The sequence below is a fragment of the Sander vitreus genome, chromosome 11, assembly GCF_031162955.1.
Source record: "Sander vitreus isolate 19-12246 chromosome 11, sanVit1, whole genome shotgun sequence".
Lineage (NCBI taxonomy): Eukaryota > Metazoa > Chordata > Actinopteri > Perciformes > Percidae > Sander > Sander vitreus.
Window position 1 is genome coordinate 15,332,213 of NC_135865.1, and position 23,799 is coordinate 15,356,011.

Below are 23,799 nucleotides of genomic sequence, written 5' to 3' on the forward strand. Positions count from 1 at the left end.
TACCACTGTATCTTTGAAAACAAACCCAGTGGGATTTTTAAAATGTAAAATTTACTAACGAAAAAGTGTCCCTTGTTGTACTGTAAATGAGTTTACTTGTTATCATAAGTGATTGTAAAATGGGTTTAATGAACGTAAGGCCATTAGTTATTGTCAGGTGCTGTCTTAATACACACATAATCCAAATAAAATGTCATAAATAAGGAAATGTTGGTACCTACCTGTCATTGATGTTAGATGTTTCTAAGAGTGATACAAGCTACACATCTTGCTTTTGGAAACATTGGACTTGAAGCCTGTATATGTTTTATAAATGATGCCTCATCGGCACCATTTTTAAATGTTTTGTATTGCTTTTATATTTATATATATATATATCGTACTGTATTGTGTTGTCTTTATGGACCTCTGTGTCTTGAATAAAGTTGATTGATTGATTGATTAGAATTCATCAGAATGAAATTTAATTGTAATGTAATTACAAATTTTACATTTCACAAGGCTAAATAATCAGAGTAGTAACTGTTCTTGGAAAGAAATACCCCAGCACATTTTCAAATCTTTGGTAACACAAATTTAAGGGGTTAATCACTAATGTCAGACAATTTCTAAACATACTGTAGGCTAATACATTTTGTGTGTCATCCAATGTCATCCATTTGTCTCGTTCCATAACTTTCTAACTGCAGTGTGGGTTTTACTTATTTCACAGTTAAGTACGCTATTAGTACATATAGTATGATATATAAAATAAGGAAATGGAGACACAATGGTAATAATTAAGCGGATGTTCGCGGGGTGAATGCCCGCTAGGACAAGAGGGCCTGGGTTCGGAATTTGCTCCTTCTTTACAACCGGTTATTATTCAAAACACAGGTGATTGATAATAATACAGGAAGGAGGGGACTCAAAGGCACACTGTGATTTAAACTGACTTTCTGATTTTCTCTTACAGAGCTGACAGTTGTCTGGCATGGAGATCCTGCACTAACAACTGTATGCAAATGTACAGTAGGTGGCCAACATTGGTATAGTAGGCTATATTACTTTAAAGAATTTACACTATTTTATTTTGTTAATTTGGGTAATACACTCTTTTGTCATCTTGCAGAGAATAAGTCAGTTGATAATTAGCTTTGCTTAATACAAAGACCGGAAACATGATGTAATTTAGATAGATAGATAGATAGATAGATAGATAGATAGATAGATAGATAGATAGATAGATAGATAGATAGATAGATAGATAGATAGATAGAAGATACTTTATAAAGCCTAATGGCTGGGGGGACAAAAGATCTCCTGCACCTCTCAGTCCTCTCAGTCCTTGTTTTTCGCTTGATGAAATTAATTTTTTTAATCTGTTGTTATTTGTCTTGATTTACACACACATGCCTCAAATGTGGAGAGATGTCAGAAATCAGGGTCACTGCAGCACAGTGCATCCATCTATCTATCTATCTATCTATCTATCTATCCATCTATCTATCTATCTATCTATCTATCTATCCATCTATCTATCTATCTATCTATCTGATATGATCATATAGTCTCCAGCAGATGGCGATTTTCACATCATTTCGGTGAAAAGTGGGCGGAGGAGGCGAATTTGCGTTTCCTACGGTGGCGAAGGCATGTCCCGCCCTACTCTGCCTTGCGCTGCCTCTAATTGCCTACGAAGGCAACGTACTGGCCAATCAGAAGCACATTAGGGCGGGTCATGTCTTCTCTATCCTAGGGAAAACTAATTTGCGTGGAGGATATTTCTTTTACTGTCTATGAGGATACCTGAGTTCCCCGGAAGTTACCTTCAAATAAATGAAGTAGTAAAAGAAAAAACAGCTTTGTACAAATCTTAACTATCTGTGTCTCTCCCGAAAATTCACGTCCTGCTGTCCTGCCATGCGACACTTAATGTATTCATTCTCCGCACGTAAGTTTTTTTTCTTTTCACTCTTTCTCAGTCGCTTTGGTAGGCTACTTCTTGAATCATTCTTAACATTCGAAAACCAGTAAGTCGGTTTCTCAAAACAATTATTACAAACGACACCACAAGCCTGTAACTTGCTCTCTAGTCCATTCCTCAAAAGTAAATATGTATGTCGATAAACATGTCAGTGCCATCAGAATGTCAAGTACTTGTGTCATTGTTCACAAAGAAGATGCTAAGTTTTGTCAAAAAGTTGTTTTAAGACTGCACTTTCTCTGTATGGAAGTCATACATTTCAACAGTAGATAGTCACACATTCCTTTATGTGAGATTAGGATTGCAAAAGATTGGACTGGATTCACATTTATGCTTTTATTTTTGGTTTATCAACAAATTACAGTGTCATTGCGATTCAGAAAGAAAAACACAAAACTACAAAACTATGTGTTGTGCTGTTTGGATATGCTTGTCAATTGAAGTTTAATTTGGTGCACCTCCAAGCTATTATACATTGAGGTTGATCTGGTTGATCATTGGTTGATCTAATGTTTCACACAATCCCCTTCATTAATGGAAGTCAAGATTCACCTGACAACAATTTATCAATTCTGGACAAATTCACAACAACAATCTGTAAGAACAGTTGGAATGTATGAGCAAGCAGTTTTGAGAGTGTCAGTTGTTATCTGAGAAACAAAGCGACTGAGAAAACCTGTAAGAGATGTTCATCTAGCTAAACCTGAAACTAGAACCAGTCCTCTGAGTCTCACTCCACATGGTGAAATGTTATTACCTAGCTTTTTCACTTTTTGCTTTTCAATTGTGATAATCGATTTAGCGTTTTTGCTCATTTTTCGAGCAAAAATATGCTACTAAATGTTCCAGCTCATAAATTGTGAGGATTCGCTGCTTCTCTTTGTATTATATGACAGTAAACTGAACATCTCTGAGTTTTGGACTGTCGGTCGAGGGAAAAAAAACAAAATTTTAAGTGGAATTTTTTTTTTTTTTTTACTGTTTGTGACATTTTACGCATCAAACTCTTCAATTAATTGAGGAAATAATCGACAGATTAATCGACCAGTTAACTGCAGCCCTCATGTCAGTAGATTATATTCAATATTCAGTCTCAGTTGAGACTGGCTAATTTGTAAAGTATTTCCACTGCCTTTTACATTCATTAATTTCGGCCTATATGTGTTTATTATTTTAGAGCTTTAGAGTAAATTACTCTGCAACCATTTTAATTATAGATTAATCATTTAAGATTTGAGTCTCTGGTTTCACCTTCTCAAATGTAAATAGCTGTTGGTTTTCTTCTGGTCTTCTGTGATAGAGAAATTTATGTTTTGGACTGAAAAGAAGCAATTTGAAGATGTCAACCTGGGCCCTGGGAAAATGTAATTGCCACAATTTCTTAGGCTTACTGCATCATTATAAAAATAAAACTAGATACATTGTTAGGCTTGTAAAGTATCCCATTGATAAGGTGCAGTGCATACAAAGGACTCATCATCACACAAAAATGTTGAATAACGCACATAGCTATAGTCATACCTGAAGGTGTGTCATCCACCCACAGAAAGATACAGGTTTTGCCACATCTCAGTTTCATGTTTAAATTTTCCTCAGCAGAATTCAGTGTTAATATGAAGTTGAAATTGTTAAAATGTCATCAGTTTGAACAAGTCCAGGGTTGCAAATGTAGTACTTGCTTTGCATTGGGAGGTACTGCAAAATACTGCACTAATAAAAAACCTCAGACCATTTGATAAAATAAGATTGAAAGTTCATTCTTGACCTCGGAAACAGTAGGTGACATTGCAATATTACCAGCTCTTTTGGAGCTTTTGGTCATATCACACAATCTTTTTCAGCTGTTGTTGTTACAACAGCTGTTGTTAAATTGTCATACAATTGAAGATATTTACATTTCTGACATTTACATTTACATCTCACTGCTTTGAAGACTTCTCATCCATGTTGTTTTGAACAGGGGTCGGCAACCTTTTGATATGAAACGCCCTTTTCAAAATTTGTTGTTTATTAGTGTGCCATGTCAACGTTAAGTTTAATTATGACATCACATCAAGAATTAACATCCAGGGAATCTGTCATTTTATTCCATAGCAACACTTGATAACATTTATTTCCCATAATCAGGACATTGTAATTATATATATAGTATGATACAAGGCTGCCATCCTTATGAAAGCATCCACATCTGAGTTGATATCATTAACCTTACCATCATTACACCAATCTTGTTTATCATCTTAAACTTCACTCAGTCATAATGGCAGTAAATGTCAAAACAGGAGAATTAAGAGTATCAAACAGAAATATGAGAACTATACAATAATGCTGCCATGCTTATGAAACATCCACATCTGAGTTGGAATCATTAATCTTGTCAGCAATACACTTAATACTTTTTTTACAGATTTATATGCACAGTTCCCATTTAGCATACTGCTTGCAATGCTATTCCCTCATTTCAAAAAAGGTTGCAATGGCAGCAAATGTCACAAAGGGAGAATTAAGTTTAACAAACACAATACAAGATGAAAAAAGAGACTGGGCCGGAGCCCTTGTATGTAAAGTCATATGTGCTACATTAAACAGATGCCTACCAGTCAATGTACACAAGCTTCGGAGTGGTCAGTTGTCAAACGACTGCGGGAGGGGCTGAGCACGCTCTTCATATGTGAGAATATCTGCTCACAGAGATATATTGATCCAAAGACTGTCAGCAAAACCAATGCAATGTTCCTGAGACAGCAAAACTTCTCTGGTACAGATATCCAGCAGGTGAAGATGCAAGTTCCGTGATCATGCCTCGTGGCAGTTTCCAGCTGTTTCCGTAGCTCTGCAAACTTTGTCAGCTCAATCAGCTGCATTTCCACGTCCTGTATATCCAGCCAGTCCATCAGAGATAAATCCAGTTCATGTCCATCAAAGCTATCGGGTTTAATCAAGAATGAGAACATGGGTCCATACTTCTGAAATTCCTGAAATCGTGTTGTAAACTCAGACTCAAGCCCGCTGATGTATTTGCATATTTCAGCGGTGTTGATGCTGTGCTCCGTGAACAGCTCCCTTAAGTGCCTGAAGTAGCGGAAAGTGGAGGTGGAAATGTCTCTTGAAAGAATTGTCAGCTTTCCAACAAAAGCAGACTGCCAAACGTGGTATGTCATTTACATCCACACTCTCATCAAGCGCGACGCTAAATACCATGGCTTCTTTCAAACCACCTGTCTGCTGCACTCTTGCATTTTCTGCCATTTCTTCGATGCGTCGTTCAACACTTCTGGCTGACATGGGAATGTCTTTTATTCTTGATTTTATTGTCTCTTTGTTTGGTAAGCCAACAAAACATCTGAGCTACAGATGAAAGCTAGCCTTTATTTTTATTTATTCTCCATCAGTGAATGGCTTTCTCACGTTTTGCAATGCAATTAGCAATGTGATAGCTTGCTTTGGTAGCATGATTTCTGGCCGTGGCGAAGACTTTGAATGTGTTAGCTTGCTTCCCATGCCTGGACATGGCACGTTTGATAGATTCAGCCTTGTCCGCCGCAAGTTTGGTCTAAAAATGGCGTTTAACACTCGATGTTCAGCAAACAACATTTTCAAGACATAAAGTGCACACAGCACGGTCCTTCTGAAACACAAACCCCCACTCTTCTGTCCATGAGGGCTGGAATGCTCGAACATTAACTTTAGCTTTCTTAGTGAGCGATTGCCGACATACCGCTACCAGAGCCTGTCTAAGGTCTTATGGGCTTTATTAGAAATTCTCTGCTGCTACCGAACCCAGCAGTGTTACTAGTAGCCTACTAGCCAATCAGAGCAGAGGCAGAGTAGGGTGGGTCTTTGCTGCATGCGAATGGGGATAATTTTTGTACAGTCTAAGGTGGGGATACAAGTCAATCAAACTACCGTCAATAACAGGTCGCGCAACTGTGAACGTTGTAATTTGGCATGCGGATGAGACAGTGCTTCAGCATTTCAACCATGATTTCAACACATCAATAACTCTCTTGCACCAATATTGCCAGCGTGCCATTGGTTAAGGTTGCCGACCCGTTTTAAAGTTTAAGATTAAAATCTCAGTCTCAAATTCTGTAACAATCGATTAGGCAAACTCCATCGGCTGAAGAAGAATGTGTTTGACTATTGAAAGCTCCAGAAAAACAGCTAAATGGACCTTGTCAAGAGATTGTTTTGTCAACTGTATGCTAAAATGCAGGTGCAACTGAGCTCAATATAATAAAAAAACAAAACTCCAAACAACAAGGAGTATCCATTTATCACAATTATTTCAAATTGTGACATGTCAGTGTTTTGTGATTTATTTCATTTATAGCCAGTATAACATTATGAATGTTAGTTTTTTGGATTAAACTCTGACAGTCTTTTTCTTTAGAAAAAATGTACCTGTATATCCTTGGACTAGTGGCTCCCTGGTTCGCCTATCGCTGGTATAAGGGCAGCAGAAGAGTGTCCAACAAGGAAGATAAATATGTCTACATTACTGGCTGTGACACTGGATTTGGCAATCTCCTCGCAAGACACCTGGACAAGCTGGGCTTCAATGTAATCGCATGCTGTTACACTGAGAAGGGTGAGGATGAGCTGAAGGAGAACGCCTCCGACAGACTGACAACCTTTCACCTGGATGTCACCGACTCCAAGAGTGTCAGCGGAACGGCAGCTCTCATCAAGACTCTGGTTGGACAGAAGGGTGAGAGGCTTTGAGATGCTCATTTTATAGTGTCACATTTAATGATGTTTCTTTTATCTCACGGACGGGTATTATATTTATGTCAGATTTTGCAGCATTAGTAGGATGTAAGGTGAATCAACAATATTAATGTTGTTTATGTTTAAAACTGGGCAGTGCTGATAATGTATCTTAAAGAAAATGTTCCAGCTTTAAAGAAACAGTTCAACGTTTTAAGAAATGCACTTGTTCACTTTCTTGACGACAGTTAGATGAGAAGATTGATACCACTCTCGTGTCTGTCCGTCAACATGAAGCTACAGCCAGCAGCTAGTTAGCTTAGCATAAAGACCGGAAACAAGGGGAAACCGCTATTCTGGTTCTGTTAAAGGTGATACAATCCACCTACCAGCACCTCTAAAGCTCAGTAACTAACACACTTTATCTCGTTTTGTTTAATCAGTACAAAAACTGGACTATTTCTTTGCCAGGCATAGTAACTTCAGTGGATTGTGTTACCTTTCGAAAGAGCCAGGCCTATGTTTTTATGCTAAGCTAACCGGCTGCTGGCTGTAGCTACATATTTGCTGTACGTACATGAGTGGTATAAATTCTTTACTTAACGCTCTGCAAGAAAGGGGATAACAAAAACCGTATTTCCCATAGTGTCAAAGTATTCTTCTAACTCAAGTTTTAGGAATTAGGCAGTTATTTCACTTGTAGGTGATGCTACGCAAGTGGTGCCATGCAAGTGGGTACTCATCTCCTTGCATTTATTATCTTGTTGTGTTGCTTCAGGCCTGTGGGCCGTGGTGAACAACGCTGGAGTCGCTCTGCCGTCTGGTCCCACTGACTGGCTCACTATAGACGACTACAAGGACATGATAGCTGTCAATCTGTGCGGTGTAATCGACGTAACACTGAGCGTCCTCCCTCTCATCAAGAAGGCCAGAGGCAGAGTGGTGAACGTCGCCAGTGTGTTTGGGCGAGTCACCCCGTTCGGCGGACCGTACTGCGTGTCCAAGTACGGAGTGGAGTCCTTCAACGACAGTCTGCGGTGAGAGGAGATGTAACCTTTTTCATGCTGTACACACGTTGTTATTCTCACAAGTGTCTTCTTGACTAACAGCAAACCTAATTTATCTTTCAGTTTAAACATGGCACCATTTGGTATCAAGGTTGCATGCATTGAGCCGGGCTTCTTCAAAACAAATGTGACTGACATAATGGGGATGCAAAATAACCTGAGGAAGCTCTGGGACAGATTGCCTCAGGATGTGAAGGACGACTATGGACCTGCTTTTTTAAATGACTGTGAGTTACTCAACCTTTTATGTTAATAACGTTTTTGTATTGCTTTAGCAGCTCAACACATCACAGAACAATTCACAAACATAGAGGAGATGTTTTGTCGACTGGTGCTCATCTCTCCAAAAATGACCCATGTTCTCCATGACATAAACAAACATTAACAAAGCAGATTCTGCTAACATGTAAAATAACGAGTTCTGTTGAAGATGTTTAATTATTAAATTACAAGTAAAGGTACTATTTTTTTTATTTATTTTTTTTTTACAAAAGATGGTAATGACTTGTAGAAAGTGCATCAAGGCTTGCGTTAAGCGCTGCAAGTGCAAAGTGGAATTAACTTGCTCAATGTCTGTGTGACAGACACATTAGAACACTGTTTCTTTGTTAATAATAATAATAAGTTTATTTGATATAGCACCTTTTTACAGACAAAGTCACAAAGTGCTTCACAAGATAAGTATTTGTAGAAATACAGTGCAATCCAACAGAAAATAAACAAGGGAAAAAAGAAAATAATTATTGAATGACCAATGAAAATCATTTCAACGATTAAAACCCAAAGTTTACAGACAAGAGTCAAATGTGAATTTAAACAGATGTGTCTTCAGCTGCTTTTTAAAAGCTTCAACAGATACTGCAGAACGTAGGGACAGTAGGAAGGGCGTTCCACAGGTTTGGAGCCACTGCTTCAAAGGAACGGTCACCTTTAGTTTTTTAAACGAGCGCGTGGGACCACCATTAATCCTTGGTTAGAAGACCTGAGGGACCTGTTCGTAGTGTACGGATGGAGCAGGTCAGATATATAAGCAGGTGCCAGACCATGCAAAGCTTTATAGGCCAGAACAAGAACTTTTAATTTGTATCCTGAACTTGATCGGAAGCCAATGTAATGAGTATAAAATTGGAGTGATGTGCGACATCCTGCTGGACCTGGTCAACAGTCTAGCAGCAGAGTTCTGGACTAGTTGTAGACGGTCCTGGGAGGACTTGCTAAGACAAGTGAAAATGGAGTTGCAGTAATCAAGCCGGGATGATAAAAATCCATGAATGATCATCTCAAGCTCAGAATGCGAAACAACAGCTCTAAGTTTGGCAATGTTTCTTAATTGAAAGAAACATGTGCGGGTGTTCTTTACAAACTCAAACATTTACTGTATAAACTGAAAAATGCTTTACTTTGAATCACTGCACTAATATTTAGTTGCATAACCATTATTTCTGAGAACTGCTTCACATCTGTCATGACTGTTGGGTCTGTTGGTTTTCTATGACTCTACAATACTTACTAGTAAATTATTTGCCATGTAGAAATATCACTTCTACCAAAAAAATTGATTTATGAGGTTAGTGATGTTGGACTGCTATTATTTTGAACACAACTGTGTGTGTGTGTGTGTGTGTATACAGTGGTGTGAAAAAGTGTTTGCCCCCTTCCTCATTTCCTGTTCCTTTGCATGTTTGTCACACTTAAGTGTTTCGAACATCAAACCAATTTAAACAAAAGTCAAGGACAACACAAGTAAACACAAAATGCAATTTGTAAATGAAGGTGTTTATTATTAAAGGAGAAAAAAAAATCCAAACCATCATGGCCCTGTGTGAAAAAAGTGATTGCCCCCCCTTGTTAAAACATACTATAACTGTGGTTGTCCACACCTGAGTTCAATTTCTCTAGCCACACCCAGGCCTGATTATTGCCACACCTGTTCACAATCAAGGCATCACTTAAATAGGAGCTGCTTGACACAGTAAGGTCCACCAGAAGATCCTTAAAAGCTACACATCATGCCGAGACCCAAAGAAATTCAGGAACAATTGAGAAAGAAAGTAATTGAGATCTATCAGTCTGGAAAGGGTTATAAAGCCATTTCCAAAGCTTTGGGAATCCAGCGAACCACAGTGAGAGCCATTATCCACAAATGGCGAAGACATGGAACAGTGGTGAACCTTCCCAGGAGTGGCCGGCCGCCCAAAATTACCCCAAGAGTGCAGCGACGACTCATCCAAGAGGTCACAAAGACCCCACAACAACGTCCAAAGAACTGCAGGCCTCACTTGCCTCAGTTAAGGTCAGCGTTCATGCCTCCACCATCAGGAAAAGACTGGGCAAAAATGGCCTGCATGGCAGAGTTCCAAGGAGAAAACCACTGCTGAGCAAAAAAGAACATCAAAGCTTGTCTCAATTTCTCCAGAACACATCTTGATGATCCCCAAGACTTTTGGGACAACATTCTGTGGACCGATGAGACAAAAAGTGGAACTCTTTGGAAGGTGTGTGTCCAAGTATATCTGGCGTAGAAGGAACACTGCATTTCATAAAAAGAACATTATACCAACTGTAAAATATGGTGGTGGTAGTGTGATGGTCTGGGGGCTGTTTTGCTGCTTCAGGACCTGGAAGACTTGCCGTGATAAAAGGAACTATGAATTCTGCTGTCTACCAAGAGATCCTGAAGGAGAATGTCCGACCATCTGTTCGTGTACTCAAGCTGAAACGAACTTGGGTTCTGCAGCAGGACAATGATCCTAAACACACCAGCAAGTCCACCACCGAATGGCTGAAGAAAAACTAAATGAAGACTTTGGAGTGGCCTAGCCAAAGTCCTGACCTGAATCCTATTGAGATGTTGTGGTATGACCTTAAAAAGGCCGTTCATGCTCGAAAAACCCTCTAATGTAACTGAATTAGGACAATTCTGCAAAGATGAGTGGGCCAAAATTCCTCCAGGACGCTGTAAAAGCCTCATTGCACGTTATCGCAAACGCTTGGTTGCAGTTGTTGCTGCTAAGGGTGGCCCAACCAGTTATTAGGTTTAGGGGGCAATCACTTTTTCACACAGGGCCATGATGGTTTGGATTTTTTTTCACCTTTAATAATTAACACCTTCATTTACAAATTGCATTTTGTGTTTACTTGTGTTGTCCTTGACTATTGTTTAAATTGGTTTGATGTTCGAAACACTTAAGTGTGACAAACATGCAAAGGAACAGGAAATGAGGAAGGGGCAAACACTTTTTCACACCACTGTATATATATATATATGTATATATATATATATATGAGAAAAGTTTAAAAGTTCTCCTGTGACTAGAGGTTACTGGTGACCCTGAACTTTATCCAGTGATATCTCTGTCAATTGTAGCCTAATGCCAATGAAAAGTGACACTGCTCCTTTATTTGTTTTGTTTTTTTTGCATTTTCCTCAGATTAAAAGCTTTTTAAAAAAGTAGTCTGGGCGCCTGGGTAGCTCACCTCACCCACATATAGAGGTTTACTCCTCGACGCAGCGGCTGCGGGTTCGACTCCGCCCTGCGGCCCTTTGCTGCATGTCATTCCCCCTCTCTCTCCCCTTTCATGTCTTCAGCAGTCCTATACAAAATAAAGGCCTAAAATGCCCCCCCCCCAAAAAAAGTAGTCTGTAGCCTTCTGACATCTGATTTAACATGCCTTTTTATCAAGAGTCATTACGTTTTCATAACGTATAAACCTACCTGTGCTAAATGTGTCACTAGATGCACAATTATTATGAATATTTCAACCCAGCTGCTCCACTATAAATATTAACACAATATAGCAATTAGATTTAGTGTTTTTTTATTTTCAATGTGAGGACTACCTCTCTTGTTTTTGTCACTGAGAGAAATGGTCTGATCTTAAGGATGCTTTTGAGCTGTTAGAAATAAACCTGAAGAACTGATTTTCTCGTTCTTTTTCATCTTTGTAAGTCTGGCACCCACTGGTGGCACAGTAAAAATATGCACATTCTGTTCTATGATGAATTATTCACTCAATTTAAAGCAACTTTGTAGTAGATTATAATAATTTGTGATTCTCTTCTGTATAGATAAACTTGAATAGGTTCAGGATTTTCAAAATTACATTTTTAAACATTTTGATGAGTTCTCTTGATGATATCAATTATAGGTTATGCTTTATGCTGTGGTTCCCTTATTTGCTCATAATTAACATGTCATATGTTGTAGGTTTCCTGGAAGGAACTATGTGTCCTAATTTGAGAGAAAATAGACACACTGTTCTTCATATATGTTAAATTGTATGCTTATCTGTAGAAAAATAATTTGCTTGTAATTTGCTGCTTCAGCTGGTCTTCTGTGCACTGACTTAGTTTAGTGTTTCATTGTGATTCATTATTTTGTAGTGTACCAACTGAACCTTGTCTTTATTTACCTATAATTCATGCCAAATTATACAGCTCTTTCCAAGAAGCCTCCTCAGAAATCATTAGGAACTAACTAGAAATGGAAAAACCTGTAAAATAGAGCGTTGCCCTGTATATAAACCATGGGTGAAATGCTTCTCTTTCAGCTCTTGAAATGTTGACTCAACGGTTCAGGATGTTGACGGACAGCAACCTGATGAAGGTGGTCAGCTGCATGGAGCACGCCATCTCTGCCGTTCATCCTCGTACACGCTACTCTGCTGGATGGGACGCTAAGTTCTACTGGTTGCCTGTGTCGTACATGCCAACCTGCATCTCCGATAGGCTTTTCCGTACACATAGCCCTACTGTAAAACCAAAAGTCTCTGCACAGTAGTTTCTGTCAAATCAGTTGTTTGAGAGAAAGAAATAGTGCTAATTTGATGTTCATGTATGTCTTTTTTTTTACTGCAATAACTGTTTGTACATGAAGGATTATACTATTGACGACAACATTTTCTGTATTATAAAACGTGTTTGGCTCTTTATTATGTCTTTGACTCCTGACATTATCATGCCTAAGCTAAATGCATTACAGATAATGGCCTTTGGCAACAGACAATGGATTTTGCTTCCTAACCTTTGTGCTTCACTAGGAACATTTTCGGCTTTCAATTATTTATTTTTTTCAACATATTTGTGTAGGTTTTTTTTGTTTGTTTTTTTACGATAACCATTGTAATTGTTCAATTGCATCAAGAACATCTCCCAGATGTTGTTAAATTCAGAGGCTTTTTTCAAATTGTCCCATACATCGTGTATCAATGCGAGTTTGTCACAAAATGTGTGACACACTAGAAAACATTGAATGTCTTTATGTCTTTTAAAGACCTTAAACATTGAACACATAACATAATATTGCATGGAAATATACAGTACTGTCCAGAAGTCTTAGGCAGGTGTGAAAAAATGCTGTAAAGGAAGAATGCTTTCAAAAATATAAATAATGATTGTTTATTTTTATCAATTTACAAAACAAATACAGAAAAATCTCCCAGACAAATATTTCAAAGCAGACTGATGTTTCAAGATGTGCTGTTCAAGCTCTTTTGAAAAAGCACAAAGAAACGGGCAATGTTGAGGATCGTAGATGCAGTGGTCGGCCAAGGAAACTTAGTGCAGCAGATGAAAAACACATCAAGCTTATTTCCCTTTGAAATCGGAAGATGTCCAGCAGTGCCATCAGCTCAGAACTGGCAGAAACCAGTGGGACCCAGGTACACCCATCTACTGTCTGGAGAAGTCTGGCCAGAAGTGGTCTTCATGGAAGAGTTGCAGCCAAAAAGCCATACCTCTGACATAGAAACAAGGCCAAGCGACTCAACTATGCACGAAAACATAGGAACGGGTGCAGAAAATGTGTCAAAATTTGAAATATTTGGCTGTAGCAGAAGGCAGGTTGTTCGCTGAAGGGCTGTAGAGCGGTACAATAATGAGTGTCTGCAGGCAACAGTGAAGCATGGTGGAGGTTCCTTGCAAGTTTGGGGCTGCATTTCTGCAAATGGAGTTGGAGATTTGGTCAGGATTAATGGTGTCCTCAATGCTGAGAAATACAGGCAGATACTTATCCATCATGCAATACCATCAGGGACGCGTATGATTGCCCCCCAAATGTATTCTGCAGCAGGACAACAACCCCAAACATACAGCCATGGTTGAGTCCTGCAGCGGCGCAGGGTTCAAATCCGACCTGCTGCCCTTTGCTGCATGTCATCCCCCATCTCTCTCCTCCTTTCATGTCTATCCACTTTCAAAATAAAGGGAAAAGCCCCCAAAAATAATCTTAAAAAAACAAACAAAAATAAAACCTACAGCCAAGGTCATTAAGAACTATCTTTAGCGTAAAGAACAGGAAGTCCTGGAAGTGACGGCATGACCCCCACAGAGCCCTGATCGCAGCATCATCGAGTCTGTCTGGGATTACATGAAGAGACAGAAGGATTTGAGGATGTCTACATCCACAGAATATCTGTGGTTAGTTCTCCAAGATGTTTGGAACAACCTACCTGCCGAGTTCCTTCAAAAACTTTGTGCAAGTGTACCTAGAAGAATTGATGCTGTCTTGATGGCAAAGGGTGGTCACACCAAATATTGATTTGATTTAGATTCCTCTTCTGTTCATTCACTGCATTTTGTTAATTGATGAAAATAAACACATTATTATTAACACTTCCATTTTTGAAAGCATTCTTAGTTTACAGCATTTTTTCATACCTGCCTAAAACTTTTGCACAGTAGGCCTACTGTATATGTGCTATGGAAATATGGAAAATGTATGCTCTATCCATCTATCCATCGATCTGATATGATCATATAGTCTCCAGCAGATGGCGATTTTCACACATCATTTCCATGAAAAGTGGGGGGAGGATGCGATTGCGTTTCCTACGATGGCGAAGGCATGTCCCACCAGGGGCGGATTGGCCATCTGGCAACTCTGGCAAATGCCAGAGGGGCCGGACCATTTTTTTTAATGTGGGCCGGTCAGATTTTTTTTTTTTATTATACAAATAAATTGTCTTTACAGGCCTACAGCGCAGAGGACAGGTTTTTATCACTTGCACGATTTCACTATGGTTATAATAATAATATTAATAATAATAATAATAATAAATATTAAGCATTTGGCCAGTCGGCAACGGCCAGGCTAGTCCCGAGATGGGCCGACCGACCCAATCAGAAGTTACTCAAATTGGGACATTCTGTCAAAATCAAGCACTTGCTGCTGTCCTTCCGCGCGGCTGTCTGACGGCATGAGTATTAAATTGAGACAGTTTCATTACCGGTTAAAAACGTCTCGTTGTCGCGTTAAATAGCAGTCCAGTTCAGTGTTTTGGTACAGTTGGTTTTAACGCCTGATGCGAAGTGTAGGCCTATAGGACCTGACAACCCTGAACAAGCAGCATCGCTCTGCTCCGTCTTTCTGCTGTGCCCCATGCACGTAATAGTTTTACACTATGAAGGTTAAACTCTGCAATTAATCCGCGGTTCACATGTAGGCCTACGCATGAACTGTGGTGGTCCGTTACACTGTAGTCTCAACATCCCTGATCATTTTTGATCAATAGAAAACATTACACTTCATAACATTTTGTATCCATAACATGATTTTGTTATTGTACAATTTAGCAGTAAAAGCAGTAGCCTCTGTAAGTCAGTCCTACATTTTTCAACTTGGGAGCAAAACATGCTCCTTGGGGAAAAGAAGTTACCATAAAGCCCTGTTCATGCTAATTAAACAACTGGACTTTGGGGTCAAGTGTTGTCGTATCCGGCCCATGTCCCGGATGTGAAAGCCCCCTTGCTGGACTACTGAATATAATAATATTCCATTATATTTAGTATTTTAAATTGTTACCTGCCACCAGAATTTTGTGATTTCCTTGCCATAAATATAGACATTGTTACCAGAAATTGGTGCCCAAAAATTTATCAGAATGCAGGAATTGAAGTATTTTACCCTCAAAATTTCCTGGGGGAGACCAGACCGCCCCATGCTTTATGTGTTCCCCCAAAGGCCAATTCTGAGCACAAAAGGCATCAACAGACAGACGGTATGTGTACATTTGTTATAAACGTGTGCTCTTTAAAAAGTAGTAAGCATTGTTTACCAGTTACTTACATTAAATGTTTAAAAATCTGTTACATAAGGTACTGCTTATATTATTTCACCATCTGTACACAAATGTAATTAGTGAATGCACGTGTCCGTGGGTGGGGCTGTATGGTGATGTGGGCTGGTCTGACTACAGTGCCAGGGCTGAATTTTGGTCCCAGTCCGCCCCTGTGTCCCACCCTACTCTGCCTTACACTGCCTTTAATTGCCTATGGCAACGTACTGGCTAATCAGAAGCACATTAGGGCGGGTCATGCCTTCTCTATCCTAGGGAAAGCTAATTTGCGTGGAGGATACCTGAGTTTCCCGGAAGTTACCTTCAAATTAATGAAGTAGTAAAAGAAAAAAACAACTTTGTACAAATCTTCACTATCTGTGTCTCTCCCGAAAATTAACGTCCTGTCCTGCCATGCGACACTTAATGAATTCACTCTCCGCACGTAAGTTTTTTTTTTCTTTCCACTCTTTCTCAGTCGCTTTGGTAGGCTACTTCTTGAATCATTCTTAACATTTGAAAACCAGTAAGTCGGTTTCTCAAAACAATTATTACAAACAACACCACACAGATGACCTGCAAAAGCCTGTAACTTGCTCAAAATCTCTAATCCATTCCTCAAAAGTAAATCTTTATGTCGATAAACATGTCAGTGCCATCAGAATGTCAAGTACTTGTGTCATTGTTCACAAAGAAGATGCAAAATGTCAGAAAGCTTAGTCGTGTTAAGACTGCACTTTTCATACATTTCAACAGTAGATAGTCACACATTCCTTTATGTGAGATTAGGATTGCAAGAGATTTGACAGACTTCACATTTTTATTTTTGCTTTATCAACAAATTACAGTGTCATTGCAATTCAGAAAGAAAAACACAAAAGTATGTGTTGTGCTCTATTTGGATAATGCTAGTCAATTACGACGCTGAAGTTGACTTGGCTTCCGATTTGCACCTTCCGATTCGGCAGTTAAGGGGAAATTTAAGGGAAACTTAAAGCTGATCTTTTTCATATGTAGACCACATTGGACCAGGTCCAGATCCAAAATCACTGTACCCAGACTTGTCAAATCTGGACTAAATTATCCTAGAGAGGCTAAAGATTCTTAAAAACACAGTTTCAGATTTTTGAAAACTTTATTATATTTGTGAAAATGCAATAAAGGAGGATTTCCTTGTTCTTTTTCATATGTAGACCACATAAAACCAGGTCCAGATCCAAAACCACTATACCTAGTGTCAAATCTGGACCAAATTATCCCAGAGAGGCTAACGATTCTTAAAAACACAGTTTCAGATTTGTGAAAGCTTTATTCTATTTGGGAAAGTGCAATAGAGGGGGAGTTCACAGTTTTTTTCATATGTAGACCACATCAGACACATTAGAATAAGTGAATTCTCCCCGAGAAGTAGCTGTAACTGACATTGCAATATTACCAGCTGTTCTGGAGCTTTTGGTCATATCACACAATCTTTTTCAGCTGATGTAAAATTGTCATACAATTGAAGATATTTACATTTGTCATTTACATTTACATCTGACTGCTTTGTAGACTTCTCACCCACGTTGTTTTAAAGTTTAAGATTAAAATCTCAGTCAAAGATTCTGTAACGATCGATTAGGCAAACTCCATCGGCTGAAGAAGAATGTGTTTGACTATTGAAAGCTCTAGAAAAGCAGCTAAATGGACCTTGTCAAGAGATTGTTTTGTCAACTGTATGCTAAAATGCAGGTGCAACTGAGCTCCATATAAATAAAAATACAACAAGGAGTATCCATTTATCACAATTATTTCAAATTGTGACATGTCAGTTTTTTGTTATTTTTTTTCATTTATAGCCAGTATAACATTATGAATGTGAGTTTTTTGGATTAAACTCTGACAGTCTTTTTCTTTAGAAAAAATGTACCTGTATATCCTTGGACTAGTGGCTCCCTGGTTCGCCTATCGCTGGTATAAGGGCAGCAGAAGAGTGTCCAACAAGGAAGATAAATATGTCTACATTACTGGCTGTGACACTGGATTTGGCAATCTCCTCGCAAGACACCTGGACAAGCTGGGCTTCAATGTAATCGCATGCTGTTACACTGAGAAGGGTGAGGATGAGCTGAAGGAGAACGCCTCCGACAGACTGACAACCTTTCACCTGGATGTCACCGACTCCAAGAGTGTCAGCGGAACGGCAGCTCTCATCAAGACTCTGGTTGGACAGAAGGGTGAGAGGCTTTGAGATGCTCATTTTATAGTGTCACATTTAATGATGTTTCTTTTATCTCACGGACGGGTATTATATTTATGTCAGATTTTGCAGCATTAGTAGGATGTAAGGTGAATCAACAATATTAATGTTGTTTATGTTTAAAACTGGGCAGTGCTGATAATGTATCTTAAAGAAAATGTTCCAGCTTTAAAGAAACAGTTCAACGTTTTAAGAAATGCACTTGTTCACTTTCTTGACGACAGTTAGATGAGAAGATTGATACCACTCTCGTGTCTGTCCGTCAACATGAAGCTACAGCCAGCAGCTAGTTAGCTTAGCATAAAGACCGGAAACAAGGGGAAACCGCTATTCTGGTTCTGTTAAAGGTGATACAATCCACCTACCAGCACCTCTAAAGCTCAGTAACTAACACACTTTATCTCGTTTTGTTTAATCAGTACAAAAACTGGACTATTTCTTTGCCAGGCATAGTAACTTCAGTGGATTGTGTTACCTTTCGAAAGAGCCAGGCCTATGTTTTTATGCTAAGCTAACCGGCTGCTGGCTGTAGCTACATATTTGCTGTACGTACATGAGTGGTATAAATTCTTTACTTAACGCTCTGCAAGAAAGGGGATAACAAAAACCGTATTTCCCATAGTGTCAAAGTATTCTTCTAACTCAAGTTTTAGGAATTAGGCAGTTATTTCACTTGTAGGTGATGCTACGCAAGTGGTGCCATGCAAGTGGGTACTCATCTCCTTGCATTTATTATCTTGTTGTGTTGCTTCAGGCCTGTGGGCCGTGGTGAGCTACGCTGAGTCGCTCTGCCGTCTGGTCCCACTGACTGGCTCACTATAGACGACTACAAGGACATGATAGCTGTCAATCTGTGCGGTGTAATCGACGTAACACTGAGCGTCCTCCCTCTCATCAAGAAGGCCAGAGGCAGAGTGGTGAACGTCGCCAGTGTGTTTGGGCGAGTCACCCCGTTCGGCGGACCGTACTGCGTGTCCAAGTGCGGATGGAGTCCTTCAACGACAGTCTGCGGTGAGAGGAGATGTAACCTTTTTCATGCTGTACACACGTTGTTATTCTCACAAGTGTCTTCTTGACTAACAGCAAACCTAATTTATCTTTCAGTTTAAACATGGCACCATTTGGTATCAAGGTTGCATGCATTGAGCCGGGCTTCTTCAAAACAAATGTGACTGACATAATGGGGATGCAAAAATAACCTGAGGAAGCTCTGGGACAGATTGCCTCAGGATGTGAAGAGACGACTATGGACCTGCTTTTTTAAATGACTGTGAGTTACTCAACCTTTTATGTTAATAACGTTTTTTGTATTGCTTTAGCAGCTCAACACATCACAGAACAATTCACAAACATAGAGGAGATGTTTTGTCGACTGGTGCTCATCTCTCCAAAAATGACCCATGTTCTCCATGACATAAACAAACATTAACAAAGCAGATTCTGCTAACATGTAAAATAACGAGTTCTGTTGAAGATGTTTAATTATTAAATTACAAGTAAAGGTACTATTTTTTTTATTTATTTTTTTTTTACAAAAGATGGTAATGACTTGTAGAAAGTGCATCAAGGCTTGCGTTAAGCGCTGCAAGTGCAAAGTGGAATTAACTTGCTCAATGTCTGTGTGACAGACACATTAGAACACTGTTTCTTTGTTAATAATAATAATAAGTTTATTTGATATAGCACCTTTTTACAGACAAAGTCACAAAGTGCTTCACAAGATAAGTATTTGTAGAAATACAGTGCAATCCAACAGAAAATAAACAAGGGAAAAAAGAAAATAATTATTGAATGACCAATGAAAATCATTTCAACGATTAAAACCCAAAGTTTACAGACAAGAGTCAAATGTGAATTTAAACAGATGTGTCTTCAGCTGCTTTTTAAAAGCTTCAACAGATACTGCAGAACGTAGGACAGTAGGAAGGGCGTTCCACAGGTTTGGAGCCACTGCTTCAAAGGAACGGTCACCTTTAGTTTTTAAACGAGCGCGTGGGACCACCATTAATCCTTGGTTAGAAGACCTGAGGGACCTGTTCGTAGTGTACGGATGGAGCAGGTCAGATATATAAGCAGGTGCCAGACCATGCAAAGCTTTATAGGCCAGAACAAGAACTTTTAATTTGTATCCTGAACTTGATCGGAAGCCAATGTAATGAGTATAAAATTGGAGTGATGTGCGACATCCTGCTGGACCTGGTCAACAGTCTAGCAGCAGAGTTCTGGACTAGTTGTAGACGGTCCTGGGAGGACTTGCTAAGACAAGTGAAAATGGAGTTGCAGTAATCAAGCCGGGATGATAAAAATCCATGAATGATCATCTCAAGCTCAGAATGCGAAACAACAGCTCTAAGTTTGGCAATGTTTCTTAATTGAAAGAAACATGTGCGGGTGTTCTTTACAAACTCAAACATTTACTGTATAAACTGAAAAATGCTTTACTTTGAATCACTGCACTAATATTTAGTTGCATAACCATTATTTCTGAGAACTGCTTCACATCTGTCATGACTGTTGGGTCTGTTGGTTTTCTATGACTCTACAATACTTACTAGTAAATTATTTGCCATGTAGAAATATCACTTCTACCAAAAAAAATTGATTTATGAGGTTAGTGATGTTGGACTGCTATTATTTTGAACACAACTGTGTGTGTGTGTATGTGTGTATATATATATATATATATATATATATATATGTATATATATATATATATATATATATATGAGAAAAGTTTAAAAGTTCTCCTGTGACTAGAGGTTACTGGTGACCCTGAACTTTATCCAGTGATATCTCTGTCAATTGTAGCCTAATGCCAATGAAAAGTGACACTGCTCCTTTATTTGTTTTGTTTTTTTGCATTTTCTCAGATTAAAAGCTTTTTAAAAAAGTAGTCTGGGCGCCTGGGTAGCTCACCTCACCCACATATAGAGGTTTACTCCTCGACGCAGCGGCTGCGGGTTCGACTCCGCCCTGCGGCCCTTTGCTGCATGTCATTCCCCCTCTCTCTCCCCTTTCATGTCTTCAGCAGTCCTATACAAAATAAAGGCCTAAAATGCCCCAAAAAAAAGTAGTCTGTAGCCTTCTGACATCTGATTTAACATGCCTTTTTATCAAGAGTCATTACGTTTTCATAACGTATAAACCTACCTGTGCTAAATGTGTCACTAGATGCACAATTATTATGAATATTTCAACCCAGCTGCTCCACTATAAATATTAACACAATATAGCAATTAGATTTAGTGTTTTTTTATTTTCAATGTGAGGACTACCTCTTGTTTTTTGTCACTGAGAGAAATGGTCTGATCTTAAGGATGCTTTTGAGCTGTTAGAAATAAACCTGAAGAACTGATTTTCTCGTTCTTTTTCATCTTTGTAAGTCTGGCACCCACTGGTGGCACAGTAAAAATATGCACATTCTGTTCTATGATGAATTATTCACTCAATTTAAAGCAACTTTGTAGTAGATTATAATAATTTGTGATTCTCTTCTGTATAGATAAACTTGAATAGGTTCAGGATTTTCAAAAATTACATTTTTAAACATTTTGATGAGTTCTCTTGATGATATCAATTATAGGTTATGCTTTATGCTGTGGTTCCCTTATTTGCTCATAATTAACATGTCATATGTTGTAGGTTTCCTGGAAGGAACTATGTGTCCTAATTTGAGAGAAAATAGACACACTGTTCTTCATATATGTTAAATTGTATGCTTATCTGTAGAAAAATAATTTGCTTGTAATTTGCTGCTTCAGCTGGTCTTCTGTGCACTGACTTAGTTTAGTGTTTCATTGTGATTCATTATTTTGTAGTGTACCAACTGAACCTTGTCTTTATTTACCTATAATTCATGCCAAATTATACAGCTCTTTCCAAGAAGCCTCCTCAGAAATCATTAGGAACTAACTAGAAATGGAAAAACCTGTAAAATAGAGCGTTGCCCTGTATATAAACCATGGGTGAAATGCTTCTCTTTCAGCTCTTGAAATGTTGACTCAACGGTTCAGGATGTTGACGGACAGCAACCTGATGAAGGTGGTCAGCTGCATGGAGCACGCCATCTCTGCCGTTCATCCTCGTACACGCTACTCTGCTGGATGGGACGCTAAGTTCTTCTGGTTGCCTGTGTCGTACATGCCAACCTGCATCTCCGATAGGCTTTTCCGTAAAATAATCCTACTGTAAAAACAAAAGTCTCTGCACGGTAGTTTCTGTCAAATCAGTAGGAAGTTCATGTATGTCTTTTTTTTACTGCAATAACTGTTTGTACATGAAGGATTATACTATTGACGACAACATTTTCTGTATTATAAAATGTGTTTGGCTCTTTATTATGTCTTTGACTCCTGACATTATCATGCCTAAGCTAAATGCATTACAGATAATGGCCTTTGGCAACAGACAATGGATTTTGCTTCCTAACCTTTGTGCTTCACAAGGAACATTTTCGGCTTTCAATTATTTATTTTTTTTCAACATATTTGTATTGTTTTTAGTTTTTTTACGATAACCATTGAACAGTTACAATTACATCAAGAACATCTCCCAGATGTTGTTAAATTCAGAGGCTTTTTTCCCTATGTAAGTGACTTTCTCAAGAGCCAGACTTATTTTTTAAACCACATTGAGACAATTAACATTTCTCCAGCAGAGGGCAATATAGCACATGGCCTGACAGGTCCGGTCTTTCTGTAATCGATATTACACAATTATCAGGGTAAAGGCTCAGAATACATAGTTTAGGAGATACAGGTACTGGGGAGGAGGTAATTTGAGAAATATAGCCTGTCACTGTCCTCCAGAAAATTTGTATATGCTCACATTCCCACAGACAATGATACAAGGTACCTTGGTGAGTGTTGCACTTAAAACAGTGGTCAGGTATATTAGGATTAAATGTATTTAACTTAACAGTATAGCAATATAAATGATCATTATCCAGTTATACTGTATAAGTCTTAATCTGGTACTGATAGTCTGTGTTTGTGCTTTTGAGCATATTTTATTCCAATCATCTATACTAATGTCTTCTTGCAGATCATGCACCCACCCCAGCCTCTTGCTGTCAGAGTTGTCCTTATGGTTATCCACTATCATGTTGAGTTACCCTCGTTTCAGAGACAATGGATTTTTAATTGTGGTTGTGTTAATGCATATGGCATACATTTTGGCAGGGGTGTGATGTTTTTAGAATTTTGGAAGTTCCTATAATAAGTGTATAATAAACTGGAGTCACACAGAAATGTTCCCATTCAAACCCCATGAGATCCCACGGTGGTTACAGCATAAAATCATGCATTCTTTTATATCAGGTTTTCAATCTAGAGCCCTGGCTTCAAAACTGTTTTTACTATTGTCCACCAGATTGAGCCATTTTCTCATGACATAACCTCAGTCATTTTAAATATATGCACAAGGGTTAAGTCATATGATGTTAAACACAGTCACAACAAATTCAGCTTGCAAAGCTTTGTTTTCTTGATGTGACTTTGGCTCCAATGGCTCTGTTTAAACCTGTATTCAGATTCTTAATGTTGATTTCCCTTCAATATGAAATACATAAGCAGTCTGGGACCTTTGGCCTGAGATGTTGTGTTTTCAAGGTTGATTTGAGGTAAAAGGGGGACTGCAGTTATCAAAACCATGGGTCATATAATCTAGTGTTGTCTATTACACAACCCCATAATGGTGAAACATTTAACCCTTCCGTTATATCTACTATGGACCTTGACACTAAACACACTGATCATCACACC

General features: G+C 38.7%; 1 protein-coding gene and 1 pseudogene across 3 annotated transcripts; both read left to right on the forward strand.

The window, feature by feature from the left end:
* The first annotated feature begins 1,753 nt into the window (after window positions 1-1,753).
* LOC144525210 (retinol dehydrogenase 7-like) lies at window positions 1,754-12,675 on the forward strand. 2 transcript variants are annotated; one of them, XM_078261829.1, is made up of 5 exons: window positions 1,754-1,933; window positions 6,347-6,677; window positions 7,455-7,713; window positions 7,807-7,970; window positions 12,295-12,675. In XM_078261829.1, exons 2-5 carry the CDS (start codon window positions 6,365-6,367, stop codon window positions 12,522-12,524), a joined length of 966 nt encoding a protein of 321 aa, XP_078117955.1. In that variant the 5' UTR covers window positions 1,754-1,933; window positions 6,347-6,364; the 3' UTR covers window positions 12,525-12,675. The 2 variants fall into 2 exon arrangements, with proteins under 2 accessions (XP_078117955.1, XP_078117954.1); XM_078261828.1 differs by having other exon boundaries at window positions 6,360-6,677.
* Window positions 12,676-12,771: 96 nt separating this feature from the next.
* LOC144525211 (retinol dehydrogenase 7-like) lies at window positions 12,772-22,374 on the forward strand (annotated as a pseudogene). The gene is made up of 5 exons (XR_013502669.1): window positions 12,772-16,243; window positions 17,697-18,014; window positions 18,792-19,048; window positions 19,142-19,307; window positions 22,023-22,374. The product of XR_013502669.1 is annotated as a retinol dehydrogenase 7-like (transcript).
* Window positions 22,375-23,799: the final 1,425 nt, after the last annotated feature.